Source organism: Perca flavescens, chromosome 4, assembly GCF_004354835.1.
Source record: "Perca flavescens isolate YP-PL-M2 chromosome 4, PFLA_1.0, whole genome shotgun sequence".
Lineage (NCBI taxonomy): Eukaryota > Metazoa > Chordata > Actinopteri > Perciformes > Percidae > Perca > Perca flavescens.
In genome coordinates this window covers 3,754,220-3,769,938 of record NC_041334.1, presented here as the reverse complement: position 1 = coordinate 3,769,938, position 15,719 = coordinate 3,754,220, and the positions used below count along the sequence as shown (strand labels likewise).

Sequence of the window (15,719 nt, the reverse complement as noted above, 5' to 3'; positions counted from 1 at the left end):
GTTTTTCTTAAATAATTTTTTCTTCTGTCAAATGTAACCACTGCACTGTATTCAGAGGAAGCATCGCTCTGCTGGTGAGTGACGTCATGGCGCCCTCTGGTGGACACCAGTAGGAACTACAAGCAGAGCACCAGTAAACAAATACACACATTAAAACATGTTTACAGTTTTATTATTTTAATTTAAATGTTTTGATCTTATACACTGACGAGACATTTTAAATAAATTGCATGTATTTATATTGTAACTCAATATCCCTTTTATTTCGATCAATTATTTAAATTAATTATTTTAAATATTTGATCAATAACACTGATTTAAACAAACGGACATAGTATTGCAAAAGAAATATTCAAAATTAAATAAATATAAATGTAATGTATGTAACCACTTTTTCTTTAAACATTTTTTTCATTTTCTGCACATTACGATTTTATTCTAATTTTTTATTCTCCATGAAATGACTTTTTTTTTAAACTATTTTAATTTTCTGAATATTAATATTTTATTCATAATTCTTTTCATGAATTTACTTTTTCTTCTTAAATTATTTTTTTTATTTTCTGAATATCACGATTTTATTTTTCAATTCTTTTCCTTTTTAAATTTGTTTCATTTCTAAAACGATTTTATTCTTGATTTTCTCATAATTACTTTCTGTTCTTACATTTTTTTATTTTCTGAATTTTAAGATTTTATTCTTTCTTTTCATGAAATCACATTTTTCTACAATTGTTATTTCTTTTGAATATGACGATTTTATTGTTATCTTTTCATAAAATCCTTTTTTCTTCTGTCAAATTTAACCACTGAACTGCATTAAAGTGCTCATATTATGCTTTTCCCCTTTCCTTTATTGTGCTATATATCTTTTTTGTGCACGTTATAGGTTTACAAAGTTAAAAAGCCCAAAGTCCACCCCAAAGGGACTTACCATCTCCAACAGAAAACACTGTTCACCAACTGCTCCAAACAGCTCTGTTGTAGTCCAGCCTTTACTTCAGAGACAAACGTGGTCACTTTGGAACACACGTTATAATGCTCGCCTAGCTGCTGGCAAGGATAATCTTTTTTTTTATTTAACCAATTTATCAGACCCTGAAAATACAAGACACAGGACCGATGATAAGACTTGTGTAACTCCAGTAACACGACACAAGATGGCGACAAAGCTCTGTGTGCTGCTCCTTCTCTTACAGTTTTTCACAATTGCTTACACACTAAAATTAAAACTTTCCCACAATTAGCAAAACTTTACACTCAAGGAGCAAAACACTAGCCTAGATATGCACAACAGTAAGCACATTGTCAGCTTCACACTTTTTGCAAAACATTACACACAGTGATTTGCAAAACCCTAAACACACCGTGCGTTCATGGACATCGGAAAAACGTTTTTCCGAGTGAAAACGTCACCATTCACGTAACGTCCTGTGGGAATCAGAGGTGGGAAACTCGGGCTGGATTTTGATACCCGAGTTCCCCAGTTGGTGACAACTGACGTTTGATGGATTCTACTTTGGTTCACTGAACATATTTCAATGACAATAAACTGTTTAATGTGGACAAATGCTTCTGCCAAGAAACATACACAGACATAATATGTTTCAAATTATTCATAAATAGGCCTATGTATAAAAAAAACACATTATCCGTGTCCTTTCCCGTTGGTTGTCCTGCAGATAACACAAACAAACACCTGGCAATGTGCTGTTTGGATGCTCGCATAAGAAAACAGCAGCAAATCTTCTGTTATTGTGGCCTCCATGTTTTCACACACCTGATGCTCTAGGCTCCGGCCAACTGTTGATGGCAGTCATGCAAAAAGTTGTTATGCCAAATGCCAATATAACAGAAGAAGAACAACAATCATCCCGACCATGTGAACGCTGCCAGTCGGAAAAACATCGTAACCACGGGGGCGATGCCTGTTATTCCGAGGTGGCATGAACGCGCCAACACTTGTATGCATTTGACACAGAAATTTATCATGATGTCATTTCCTTGCTATTTCAAAGCAAAGGCTTTCAAATGAACACACCCATGAACCAATTGGTTAAACACAGCCACCAGGTATGAAAAGACATGATTGATTAATTGTAGACACACCAATCAGGTTTGAGCACTATATAAAATGCAGCAGGTAAGTTCACCTGCCTTCAACCAAAATGGAAGGAGTCAGAAGAAGAAGACTGAGAGTGAGAGGGGGAATCGAAAGAGGAGGAGAAGGAGGTAGAGGAAGAGGAAGAGGAAGAGGACCAGCCAGAGGTAGAGGCCGAGGTGGAGGTAGAGGGAGAAGGAGAGGGAGAGGAAGCCGGAGAATATGCTCAAAGAAGAAGAGGACAAAATGTATCAAATGAAAGTCGCGCAACACTAGTGGACCATGTTGTGACCCACAGACTGACGTTGAGGGAGGCTGGACTAAGAGTCAGCCAAATCTTAGTAGATATATGGAAACTGGGACATGTTTTGTTGTTGATTCTCCATGTTGACATGTTGACTGATTTGGGTATATGGAAATAAATAAATTATATTTTCCTCAGTCTGCAGCATTGGTCTTGTGTAGTGTTTGGTGAACTTATTGTATATTTTCACTCCGCTGTGTAGTTCATTTACAGTACTCTTTAATCACTGAGAAGAAGAATTGCTAAAAGTGTTTTAGGTTAGCAACAGCAGTGTGTAACTGGTTCAAACATAATTAAGTCAAATGAAAGGTGTGTTTCATATGGTAACAAAATATGTTTTTTATAAATTAGTGTATAGTTTTTGCAAGAGGGTTTCATTTTGCAAAGGGTCTGAGGTGTTCTGCTGATTGGGTGTGGTTGTGCTAATTGTGTGTAGTGTTTTGCAACCTGTTCTCACTCATAAAATGCGGACGTTTGGACAGTGGCTCAAGTGACAAAGTGGTGGATGGTTCAAACACAGGACTTTCACCCTGGAGACCAGGGATCTTGTTAGAGGTGTGAATCTTCACTGATCTCCTGATTACATTCGATTACGATTATCATGTCAGTGATTCTATTCCATATCTTGATGCATCACGATGCGTCAAATACATTTTTCTATTAAAGCCATATTTAATAGCTTTTTAAGCTTCCAAAACAAAACAAAAATTCTGCAGTGCTCTAATACTAAATAAATTGGATAAATAAAACTACAGCACTGAGCACATGGCACTTCCTGAATGTGCAAAACATAACAGAATTTGTAAACAGAAATATTGTTAGTCCTACAATAAATTATAAACAGAAATAATCGATTATGGCCCGGTTGATTATCCATGCAGCATCATCCATGTCCGTGATGCGATGCATCGATTATTAGATTAATTTCAACACCTCTAGTTCGTGTGTCACGGGGCGGAAGTTGATTTTATTTAAGCATGCTTTAAGAAGAGAATGAGAGCGATCCCAAGGCTAGCGCGCAACTTCTCTATCTTCTCGGAGACAGAAAGTCTGAGTGATATCCAACCAATTGGCGGCCCAGACGCAATGACTGGAGGAGGAACCTGAAGATGAATAAAAGAATAGGGAAGAGGAAGGTCAGGTGTCAGACCCGGGAAAGACTTTGTTGGTGATTAGGGAGAGAAAGTCTCGAAGGAGCGGCTGATCCACATGCATATGAAATATCTGTTTGCAATATCATTTTACTAAAGATTGTTATAGTTTAACTGAACGAATCCTGAGTATTCATTTCTTGGTCTGCCTTTTAACGAACACGTAATTAAGGGGAAACTTTGAGAAGTGACAACCTGATCTCACAGAATTCCATGAAATGAACACGGGCCCTTAACTCAAAATCCGTGGCAGTTTCACTGAATTGCAACAAAATTCGCCAAATTCCGTGATGGGCCCACGGAAGAATTCCGTGAAATGAACACGGATCGCTGAAAAAGAAACACCGTTAAACTGCCACGGAATAATTCCGATAAAAGAACACGGATCGACAACGGATCGCCAAATTCCGTGATGGGCCCACAGAAGAATTCCGTGAAATTAACACGGATCGCCAAAAAAGAAACACGGGCTAACGTGACACGCGAGAAGAACGGAGCGGTTGGGTTCAGGAAAAGGTCGTGGGTGGGCTTATGGTTCCGTGCCACACGCGGGACATGCTTAAAAAAAAACAAAAAAAACTGACAAACGCCACACACGGGACACAAACTCCGTTCTCTTGGGTGAAAGTCCTGTGTTTTACCAATTCACCACCCCAACCAACCTTCTTATGCGGAATTCCGGCCTTACATACTACTCACTACCGTGTTACGTCGTCTTCTCATTGACTTTACATTGGCATTATTTTCCGTGGTGGCCACCCGAAATTTTCACACATTCCGTACCACCACCACGGAATGATACCAGTCCGTGCACATTTTACGGAATTCAGTGAGACCAGGCTGGAAGTGACCGGTGGCTTTCGGAGCCAGAGTAGAATCGGTTGCTTTTTTTCCTACACTGTCCAGGATAAAAGGCTGTGTGACATTTTGTGGAGCCGACAAAAACAATGCGCAGGAAAGATTTTTTTAGTTCATCCCTCTGCAGTCAGCTACAGCTGAGTCCATTGCTACTGCACTGAAAGAGCGTCTTGCTACTATCCTTCCTGAGGATCAGAAAAGTAAGCTCATCTGCCAGGCATACGATGGGGCCAGCGTGATGAGGTGTGCCAGCCACTTCAGGTGTTCAGAGGAAAATACAAGATGTGTATCCAAATGCCCACTACATCCACTGCTACCTCAGCTCAACCTGATGATGCAACAGGCCACCTCTCACATATCCAAGGTGAGAATTTATTTTTCTAACATTGGTGGATTTGCCAGCTTCTTTTCCAAGTCACCCAAGCGGACATGTTTTCTGGATAAAGTGGTTCCCCATATACTGCCAAGATCCAGCAACGTCAGATGGAACTTTTATATCCGTGCCATCAATACTGTTTTTGATGACAGAGAGGAACTCATTTGCTGTTTTGAGAGCTTGCAAGACTCAGGTGACTTTGACCCCAGTACTGTCAGGTATGTCTGAAGGAAAGGAGAGCAAAATGTATGTTCAAGTAGTTAACATGCTTTTTGGTAGTGGGTGGGAGGACATAGTTAAAGGGGTGATAGAATGATTATATAGGGTATTTTACACTGTTCCTTAAGGTCTTCTAATAGGGTATGTAACATTGGTTGGGCTGAAAATTGCCCAAATGCTATTTTATTAGGCCCTTAACTACCCTGTGAATATGGCTCTATTAGTAACAAGAGCTTTTCTTCCAAATATGGTATGCTCATTAATATTCCGAATGAGCTACGTGCTGATTGGTTTGAGCAAACTACATAGAAACACATGGGAGGCTCTCATATTTCAGACACTGCAAAGTTATACATTGTTTATCGGGCTATTCCATTGCAAAATTCACTTCTGAAACTTTTTTATGCGAGAAATCAACTATGTAAGGCTCAAATATGGGCCGCTTTACGAAAATGGATGGCTAATTGCAAATTTTGTCCGACTGTGTGTCGGAGTTCAGCGCCGGTGCTGCCTGTGTAGCTGCCTCGCCGCCTGGCCTTCCTTCCTTCACAGACCCCGGCCTGCTCTGAGGTACTTGGAGCTCCGTCACGACTGGCAGCCCACAGCACTCCATACCCGCGCAAAGTCACCGTCTCTTGGGCTAATGACAACCAAATGCCCCTGCTCTGACAGAGCTCCAGGGCTTGCAGCTCCCCTCTTCCTGCTAGCTAAATGCCCGGTGTATGTGAGTGAGAGCGCGGTCAGCGAGTTGTTACGCCAGCATTCTCTTACCACAGGTTCCAGTTGTGTGTAATTATAATGTGTTGAGTTATTTAAACAAACGATTGGGGAAATAAACGCCGCTTGTCCGCGAGTCCCATTGATAGAGCCTGCATCTGGATGTAGATTTGTAGCTACAAATCACGGATAGTTAGCTTCATTTTCGGCGTCATTCCGAGTAAAAAAAGGAAAAAAGAAAAAAGACTATCTCTGAGAAGCGGCTTCAAATACCTCTGTTAAACAGAGGCCAAAAAGTGCTCTTCTCACTTAGTTTGCCCAGACGTTTTTTTCGCTGCGTTTTGGAGAAGATTTATTTGCCCTCTTTGACACCGGAGAGGATATTACCTGCACTCATATGAGTGTGGGGGACACAGAGCCAGGAGGGAAAGAGAAGCAGCTTTAAATACCTCTGTTAGAGCGGAGGCTTTATCTTTATTTTGTAAAAGGACCACTTGCTTTTAATTTCTGCTTTTGTCACAAAATAATAAAAATCACTTGAGTCCGACTTTGGACTAGGGGACCCAACCTTTTGCCAGTTCTTTATTTTTCTCTGGGATCGTCTTGCCCGCTGTCAAGCGGGGAGGGTTCCCCCCCCCCACGGGGGTTAATGACTCCTCTTTAACCGCCCGTGGAGAGTTGCGTCCCAGCAGGGATCGACTTGGACACGCAGACCTCCTGTTATCTCCTAGTGGGAGTGCATTTCCCTACCCGCGCGGCCTGGTCAGAGCCTCTGAGCATCCCCCTCACTCAGTCCGGCGACCAAGAAGGGCAAGGCGGGCGTCCTTGAGAAGGAAGGGACCTCCGGTGACCCTGGGAGGATGGCTGAGACCGTGAGTACTAAAGAAAAATCATTGGTTTTAAAGATCCCCTCGGGCAGTGCTTGTCATATACAGGGGGATAAGAGCCCGTGTTTTTTGGGGACGTCTGGTGTAGTGTGTATCTAACCTCTTGCCTCGCCTCCGGGTTCCCTGATCCGGGTGAGGGCTTCTCCTTAGACGGAAGGCGTGTGTGTCTCTATAAACTAATTAATCAGGGAAGTGTCAAAAGCAAATACTTTTTAGTATAGGTCAAAACATCCGCCCCGCTGACGGGCAACTGGCATTCGTCTGTACGGCAAAAGAGGGCACTAGTAGGGCACGGGGGTTTGCTGAGGGGAAGGCAATAAAAAGCGGTTGGCTCGGCCACAGCGAGCGACGCGACGCCTCCGTGAACTGACACACCGGTCGACAATAGAGGAAGTTTTGGCGCCCCTTAAAGAGGTTTTAGCCCTGGCCAGAGGAATATCACGAGCCCCAAAACGTCTGATTTTCAGATGCCAGCATTTGCAGAGTCAGACTGTACCGGACTCTCCAGGTGACCATGCTGCTCTGGGGACCGGCGGCGCGGCGAGAAACCGCTGCTGACGGACACAGAGCTCTCCGTCCGCCAGGAGTTCCAACGGCTGTCAGTCTGCGCGGCGGGGCCACGCTGCCATCTATCAGTATTCAGTATTAACCTGTAAAAATTAAAACGTCTCGTATGTCGCGTTACATTTTAACACCTGATGCGAGCCATCAGTGGCGTAGCACAATATTCTGGGCCCTGTAGAAAGGCATTTTCCATGGGCCCCTCCCCGCATCCACAGCTATTCATTCTAGCACCTTTTGGGGCCCTCCTCACATACTTTGCATGTAACAGCAGCAGTTCAACTGTATTTCACACTATGATGGTTACATTTGCAACAATCTGCGGTTCACATGCATGCCGAATTGTAGGGACAGTCTGTTACTCTAAATCACGCACAATTTATTTATCAATATTTAAAAATAGAAGACATTACACTTCATAAAGTTTTGTATTCATAACAATATTGTATTATTGTACATTGTACTGTAATTAGCTGTTACCTTATGTAAGGCACTACATTTTTCAACTGAGGGGCTAAACATGCCCTTCGGGAAAAAGATACGGTTGTGCCCTGTTCATACTAATAAAATCAACTGGACTTTGTTGTCAGATGTGAAAGCCACCTCCCTTACTGCATTATACCTTTCAATTAAAAATTTAGATTTGTTACCTGCAGAATTTTGTAGAAAAATATTTGCAGTACAATTAATATAAGTCTGCACATCTTTCTACGCGTGCAACTTCACCCTGGGTCAGCTACCACCCCAAATAGAATCTAATTTTGTGGGAAACACTTGTTTCCAATAATGGGACTGTATGAACTTGAGAGAGGAGCTGGTGGAAGAATTACAAAAGTCACTCTTCTCTACGGCAGAAAGATTACTACTAGGACTTTCACTTCCTAGACAGAAACAAAGAACAGCTGCTGTGCTTGTGTCTGTTAATAAAAAAAGTTTGACAATGATCTGAATACTATACGTACATGTCGCTATCCACACAGTGCTTGCTTCACTGACTGGTGTATTGTGGTATGTTTTTACATCAGCTCAGGCCAAAAAACAGAAGCTGCTTCAGGCAGCGGATATAAAGAGTTTCTTGGAAATGCACATCAATGGCCCAACTTCTCACAACAGGATGCAATACAGGCACGCCCAGACACATGCACGTGCACACAAACACAAACGTTTGTGAAGTGTGAAAATATCATATTTCATCATTAGTGATACAAGTGTCCAAAGTTAGGTAATCGGTGTAACTGTCAATCTGGTTTTATATAAAGAAGAGATTCTTGGAAATAGTGTTTAGTCTGCAGCACACCATTGCTCTAGCTTCTCACGGTTGGATCAGTGTCTGAAAAGGGCCAGTTTTACTGCAGCTGAACTTGATGGTGCAGTATTTCGTGCAATGAGGCTGAGGTGTGAAAATACAAAAAGGAAAACAGAAGTGAAACCAGAGATTCAGGAAGCAGCTACAAAAGTACTGAGAGCTGAACACAGACGAGGGCTGATAGTGGAGAATACAGATTGTACAGTATTCTTCCATTAATTCAGAAACCTTAAACAATTCTACATGAAGCTTGTTGTTGTTGGTGAGTATTATGATGAAACAGTTAAAGAAGTCCTCTCATTTAAGGACTGGAGCCTGGTCTCCACCTTGTTATCTAGCTGCTACATCTGAACAAACATGATGAAAACTTTGAACTCATCGATGGTGTCAGTTTCACATTTCTTAATGAAATATCAGCAGTCTGTAGTAGATTAAATCTGAGTGTACACACTGCCTGATGTTACTGAGAGATACATCTGCATTTTGGTTTTGTTTTTGAAAGTAACCAACAAAAAGTTAACTTTACTTTTATGCATAGTTTTTAACGTTTTTTTTTTTTATTCTGGCCTCTAGTGTGTGAAGACGAGAGTGAAAAGATGGGACAGCTTAAATTAATACGACAGGATGTTATAATATATAATGCGTGCCTCAAATATTTTGTGTGAATTGTTGATACATTAGATTGTTCCATGCATCCAAGTTTAGGAATTCGGTTTGGTCAAGATCATTTTGATTTGAGAGGGATTTGATTTATTGGTTATTTTAAAAGGCCTGACTTGGTTATAGGCTCAGATCTAGCTTTAGAGAGCCCTTATTGTCTGCTAGAGTGGATTGAGGTGTTAAGTCTTTTTATTATTCCCTGCATGTCTGAACAGTTAATCTGTGGGTTTTAAAGTGTGCAGTGGTATTTTGTTCTTTTGCAGCATTGCTCTTTTGTTGTGTGTTTTGGGGTCCTAAAGCATATTAATTACCTTTAAATGATTCCTGTGCATTCTTGTTATTAATATAAAGTGATTGTGTCAGTGCCCAGCTTAGTACACTCCTTCCCTAAAGTCACTACTGTGTAGCTCAACGCTGGCGCTGTCAGCCTTTTCCTTTTACTGTTTTTATCTCATGCAGATTTTGTGAACAAACTAAATTTATATTTATATATTATTTATATATTGTAATTGGCCTCTAGTTGTTCTGGACACTTGCCTGTTTCCATCACTACATATGTAATATACAGTAGAGTTCAGGTTATTGGTTGTGTTGGAGAATGTACTTTGCTGTGTGTTCTGCTCTCACGCTCCACTAGTCTGTCCTGTTTTTGGATTTGAATTATGAGTTGGTTTCTTGAAGTGGAGTTAGTTCAACGGAGCAGAATGATGTGGAGCAACAGTTTGTTTCTGACCACAGATGTAGATTGTATTTTGGTTACGGTTAAGGTCAGTCGCATATATATATATATATATATATATATATATATATATATATATATATATATATATATATATATATATATACATATATATATAAATATATATATGAGCTGAGGAGTGATTCAATCAGTAATAAAACTGTGTGCCGTTATTTGTAAAAGCAACTCCGTCTTCTTTCCTATAGTCTGATTAAACAACAACTATGGAGCTTCTTCTGGATCTGCTGTGTTTGTGTCTTCTGTGTTTGACCGGGAAAATACTTTGTGATGAAAACGGTAAGAATTAACTAACTTTGTAGCCTAGATTAGTTTTTATTATCTTGTTCAGACAGTCAGACAGGGCCGCACCTATAAAGTCACCAGTAATTAGCTGAATCATATAGTGACTAGGGCTCCAGCTATCGATTCTTTCAGTAATCGAGTATTCTACAGATTATTCCATTGATTAATCAAGTAATCGGATAAGAAATACTTTTGCTTTATTGTAAACAGCAATAGTAAATATATTTACTATTAAAATAGCCCCACATCATCACATACCCTTCACCATACCTAGAGATTGGCATGGGGTACTTTCCATAAGATCATCTCTCAATGCAAATCAAACCAGCTATTAGGCTAACTGAAATAAAACCATGGCAATCTCTAGGTATGGTGAAGAGTATGTGATGATGTGGGGCTATTTTAATTCCAAAGCCAAGGGAACTTTATCAGGATGCATAGTATCCTGAATCCATGAAATAGCTGGCCTTTAAAAATAAAAATCTGAATTTATTAGAATTTTAAGGAAGAACATTTATTTATTTACGATACATTATTCCTTCACAAATAAACTTGTTGTCCTTAAAAGTTGGATTTTTCCTAATTTTTTAAATTAAGGCATTAAGTTCAATTTCCAAAAGATGATTCTTTTATTCCTCTTTTAAGTCAACTTTAGCATGGGTTCCTAAACTCATGAGCACCACTCTATAAAAAAAAGCCTATAATCAGTGTTTCTTGGCTGTGTTTTATTGCTTGCATGGCTAGGTGTACTATACTTTTGGATACTGTTGAGGTATTACTGTATTAGTGGTCTTATGACTAATTGTGTTAATTACATATTAAACTATAATTTTAAAATAAAGTTAATAAATCGTATAAGATAGACTACAAATTACTTTTTTAACTGGTATTGTAGAGTGATTCTGGTGACGAGTTCAAATGTTTTTATTTCTGCCCTAATAATGAATTAATCTACAGATAAACATACAGATTAATACATATGTTTTTATCTTCCAGAACAAAAATACATCATAGTGAAAGAAGGGACAGATGTTGTGTTACCCTGTTCTCTCAGCACCAAGGAGGACATTGAGTCAAAAGTGTTTGACTGGAGGAAAGTTGCTCAGAAAGATGATGGTCTGAAGGAGGTGTTCATGTATGAAAAAGGCTTTCATTACAACAACGGTCGTCCAGGTCAGAGTGAAGAGTTCAAAGGTCGAGTCTCACATTTTGAAGATGAACTGAAACATGGCAACGCCTCCATAATCATCAGAAATACGAAGGAGGCTGACAGTGGAGACTACACCTGTCATTTCCCACGTCTTCATCAAATGTTCCACCTTAAGCTTGTTGTTGGCGAGTGCTTTCATTCAACAGTTACAAAGAAAATTAGCCTAAATGTAATTATTCTGTAGTCATTGGTTATCCTGTGTTCCCAGTTGCTCCAGAGCCAGACATCAACATTATTGATGCCACAGATGATGGAGTGTTGCTGCAGTGTGAGGTTCGAGGTGCTGCTCCCAAACCTAGAGTAGAGTGGCAGGACAGAGATGGAAACAAACTTCCTGCTGAAGACCCGCAGGTCTCTGAAAGAGGAGACAGATACCACATCACCCTCCAGACTACTGTGACCAAGACCAGCTGCTGTCGCTGTGTGGTCACACAGGAGGAAACCAACCGGAGGACTCATGCTGAGATTTATGTGGCTATTATTGGTAAGATTCCTCCTTGAGTTGTTCATGTGTTTTAGCAGCACATTTAACTGTTCTTTATGTTTAGTCTCAGGCTGTTCTCATCAACCATTCATACATGTACTGTAGCCACGAAAAGTAAAGCTCTGTAAAGTGTATGTATTCCACGTATTTATTACTGCCAGCACCACAGTGACTGCTGCTGTAAAACACAGGACTTTCAAGTAGGAGGGCGGAGTTCTCTTTCCGGGGGAAAACAAAAGGAAACATGATGGTGTAACAGGAATGTTTGAATCCAAACCATGAACTTGTTGTTTTGGTGTCTAAATTTGCCTGTCGTCCCCGCATGACGCTGACTTTTTGTCAGCTGCAACGGTGGCTGACACAAGATACAGCTCACAGAGCTCTGTACCCGTCCTCGTGTGACCGGCCGGTTGTTGGATGTTATACGAACTGTTATTCGTACCATATCATACAAACCCATTCATGAGAATGCATTCAAATGTGTCTACGTCCATTCTCCTGAACATATGTAATCACATGTGCAAAATAAATTAACTACACTAAACTAAAACTAACTTTTTGTGATGTGTTTCAGTCAAAATGAGCATCTGGACCAAAATACTTGGAGCTGTTCTTGGAATTCTTGCTTTTGTACTTGGAGTTGCAGTAGCAGCTTTTCTTTTACGTAGAATGTACATCAAGAACAAGTAATACAAGTAAGTTTCCAAAAGTGTTAACCCTTGACTAACCATCTATTTCTATTGTGAAAGCAATACAGTAGGAGTCTTTATTTAAGAAAGGGACAATAAAATCATGATTACACGTGTGTTAAAAATGCCAGAATTAACCAAAAAGGCTATTTTTTATCTGTTAAATACAAACAAACAAGAAAGAAATACAACACAAGCAGAGCAAAAAGATTGGCAACAAAACAACCGACAAAGCAGAACGGATTACAAGTAAAACAACAGAGCAGAGAGTACAAAGATTAGAAAAGACACAGCTGTTGAGAGCAATAAAAGCAGTAGGGAAATAATACATATACAGTACAGGCCAAAAGTTTGGACACACCTTCTCATTCAATCTGTTTCTTTATTTTCATGACTATTTACATTGTAGATTCTCACGGAAGGCATCAAAACTATGAATGAACACATATGGAATAATGTACTTAACAAAAAAGTGTGAAATAACAGAAAACATGTCTTATATTTTAGATTCTTCAAAGTAGCCACCCTTTGCTTTTTTTTGATAACTCTGCAAACCCTTGGTGTTCTCTCAATGAGCTTCATGAGGTAGTCACCTGAAATGGTTTTACCTTCACAGGTGTGCTTTGTCAGGGTTAATTAGTGGAATTATTTCCCTTATTAATAAAAAAGCAAAGGGTGGCTACTTTGAGGAATCTAAAATATAAGACATGTTTTCAGTTATTTGACACTTTTTTGTTAAGTACATAATTCCATATGTGTTCATTCATAGTTTTGATGCCTTCAGTGAGAATCTACAATGTAAATAGTCATGAAAATAAAAAGGAAACGCATATAAAGAGAATGTGTGTCCAAACTTTTGTTTTTGTTTTGTTTTTGTACTGTATGTCGAGATTGCAAACTAACAGAATTATTATTATTATTTTAGCTGCTTAGTAAATGTCTTATATGTGTTTAGTTGTCTGATATGGTCTGAGAATGAGTTCCACTCTCTTGACCCTCTGACAGACCAGGCTGACTGACTAAAATAACACAATGTCCTCTTGATGATCCCCCTGTGACTCGATCAGCATCTGTTCTTCTGTTAATGTCAATCAATCAATCAATCAACAAGTGGCAGTGGAGCTAGGTTGTGTGAGTGACTTTATATACTTTACATTAAGTTTACATTAGTAGGTCTTCCCAGCTTAAAGGCTGGTCTTTTTTTTAAATTGATCAGTTTATGTATATGTGCAGCTGCACAACGTGCAAAAGAACTGGATGAGATGATTATTGATCAGTGTGGTGATTGATAAATAGACTCTCAGCCCGTTACATCACTTTTTTTCATCAACATTTTTTATTTTATTTCCTGCAGGTTCGAGTCCTAAGACAAAGAAGCATCAGCCGCTAAATAATCAGACACACAACCGCCCACGAGGAAACCTGAGACAAAGAAGAAATCTGACAAAAGTTTTAGGTCATACAGAAATTAATACGTATTGCAGAATTGATGCATTGAATTCATAATAATTGATTTTATTTATGGGCACCTTTCATGCCAGTCAGGTCACTTAATGCAGTTAAACAGTAATTAAAAACAAGAACACAGACAGCTACATAAAAACAAAGAACAAAGACCCCATGGTTGCTAAGTCTACGTTTTGGTTTAAAATGTAATATGTGTAATATGTTTACCTCATTATTTGAAATACACCAGGTCAGGTTTAACATGAAAATCCAACGATATAAAAAGCAACAGAAAACTATTTTTTTTTAAATCTTTTATTGTATCTAAATGTAGCACTTTCAGTTGGTGTAGATGCATAAATCTTTTGGGGTTGTTTCCATGTGGCTGAATGCACTTTTTGTAACTCGTTTTGGATAAAAGCTAATATATGAGACAGTTAAATCTTATTCAATCTATTGTCTGTCTCTAACATTCATTAAATACTTTACATTTTCAACATCAGTTAGTCAGTTTTTGTTTTTAAGAAAAACTTGAGATATTCAGGTTGTAATACTTCTAAGCACCATGTGAGCTATGTATTTAAAATGACAAAATATGAGACTTTCTTGAACTGTTTCTTGAACTTGAAAGAATTCTTTTAACAGATATGTTTTAGGCCTTTACTGTGTACTTCAGCAGACTGTTGTAATGAACCATTTGTACATATAGCTACAATTTATTACCATCAGCACCACATTGACTGCTGCAGTATAAGAGCGTCAAGATTGTGGTAGGGAGAAGGTTGGGGGGGATGTTTGGGTTCTAAAACACAGGGCTTTTAAACGGGGGAGCTGAGATCGTGTCCTGGGGAAAACACAAGACTTTTACCCAGTAAACAGGTGTTCATTGGTGTGCCAGTGTCAGAAACCAAGCAGTAAGGCAATGAGGAGAACAGGAGTTTTTGTTGAAAAGTGGGTTTTTATTTTACCCAAAAAATGCAAAAACAATATAAACCAAGAACTTAATATCTAGGCCTATAAAAGAAGTCAACATAATCTAACTTTACTCAAAAATAGCAACAACGAAACAAGATATGAACTCAACAAACTGACCTAACTGAGTGAGACAAAAGGGGATGTATATACTGGCTTGGCCAAACCAAATTACGTACAAAGGGAAAACCAACATGTACATAACTACAACTAGTACAAAGAAAACCAAACTTAAACTAAATCAGGGGCATGCTCCATTTATGGCAGCTATTTGCACTATTGTTAAAGCCATTTTATTAACTGTTCTCCAACTGTCTTCATCATTCTGAAACCAGAACACAACTTATGTTGGATGACTTGTCACTTCTGCAACCCCTTTATTACACATTTTCACTCTCCCAACACATAGAATACAGACACTATGTCATGTGCCTTTGGCGTTTCTTTTTCACGCTAAAAGTCTCCTTTAGCGTTGGGACTCTTGATGTCACTTTAGTCGCTCTGGGTCGGGACGTAGTGACTGACATGTGGCACAAGAACAGGACAGTTAGGTTTAGGAAAAGATGGTGGGTGGGGTTATAAAATGTACGTTTCAGTGACACGCAGAACCAGAATGGGACATGAACTCCTGGGGGAAATGTCCTGTGATGTTTCACCCATCCACCACCCTAACAGAAGACACAGAAACAAACCACATTTGTGATTACATCTGATGACGTGACAGAAACATGCATAA

General features: G+C 39.3%; 1 protein-coding gene across 4 annotated transcripts; it reads left to right on the top strand.

The window, feature by feature from the left end:
* The first annotated feature begins 8,395 nt into the window (after positions 1 to 8,395).
* Positions 8,396 to 14,233, top strand: LOC114554559 (butyrophilin subfamily 2 member A1-like). 4 transcript variants are annotated; one of them, XR_003692432.1, is made up of 7 exons: positions 8,396 to 8,742; positions 10,086 to 10,176; positions 11,179 to 11,517; positions 11,610 to 11,876; positions 12,451 to 12,571; positions 13,571 to 13,696; positions 13,920 to 14,233. XR_003692432.1 is itself a non-coding variant. In XM_028576474.1 (6 exons), exons 2-5 carry the CDS (start codon positions 10,104 to 10,106, stop codon positions 12,564 to 12,566), a joined length of 804 nt encoding a protein of 267 aa, XP_028432275.1. In that variant the 5' UTR covers positions 8,396 to 8,742; positions 10,086 to 10,103; the 3' UTR covers positions 12,567 to 12,571; positions 13,920 to 14,233. The 4 variants fall into 4 exon arrangements, 1 of the variants encoding a protein (XP_028432275.1); XR_003692431.1 differs by having other exon boundaries at positions 11,601 to 11,876; positions 13,633 to 13,696; XR_003692430.1 differs by having other exon boundaries at positions 11,601 to 11,876.
* Positions 14,234 to 15,719: the final 1,486 nt, after the last annotated feature.

Coding starts and splice junctions, on each gene's coding strand:
- LOC114554559 (XM_028576474.1), top strand. CDS start 10,104: ATGGAGCTTCTTCTGGATCTGCTGTGTTTGTGTCTTCTGTGTTTGACC. Junction 10,177..11,178: donor AATACTTTGTGATGAAAACG/GTAAGAATTAAC, acceptor TTTATCTTCCAG/AACAAAAATACATCATAGTG. Junction 11,877..12,450: donor GATTTATGTGGCTATTATTG/GTAAGATTCCTC, acceptor GATGTGTTTCAG/TCAAAATGAGCATCTGGACC.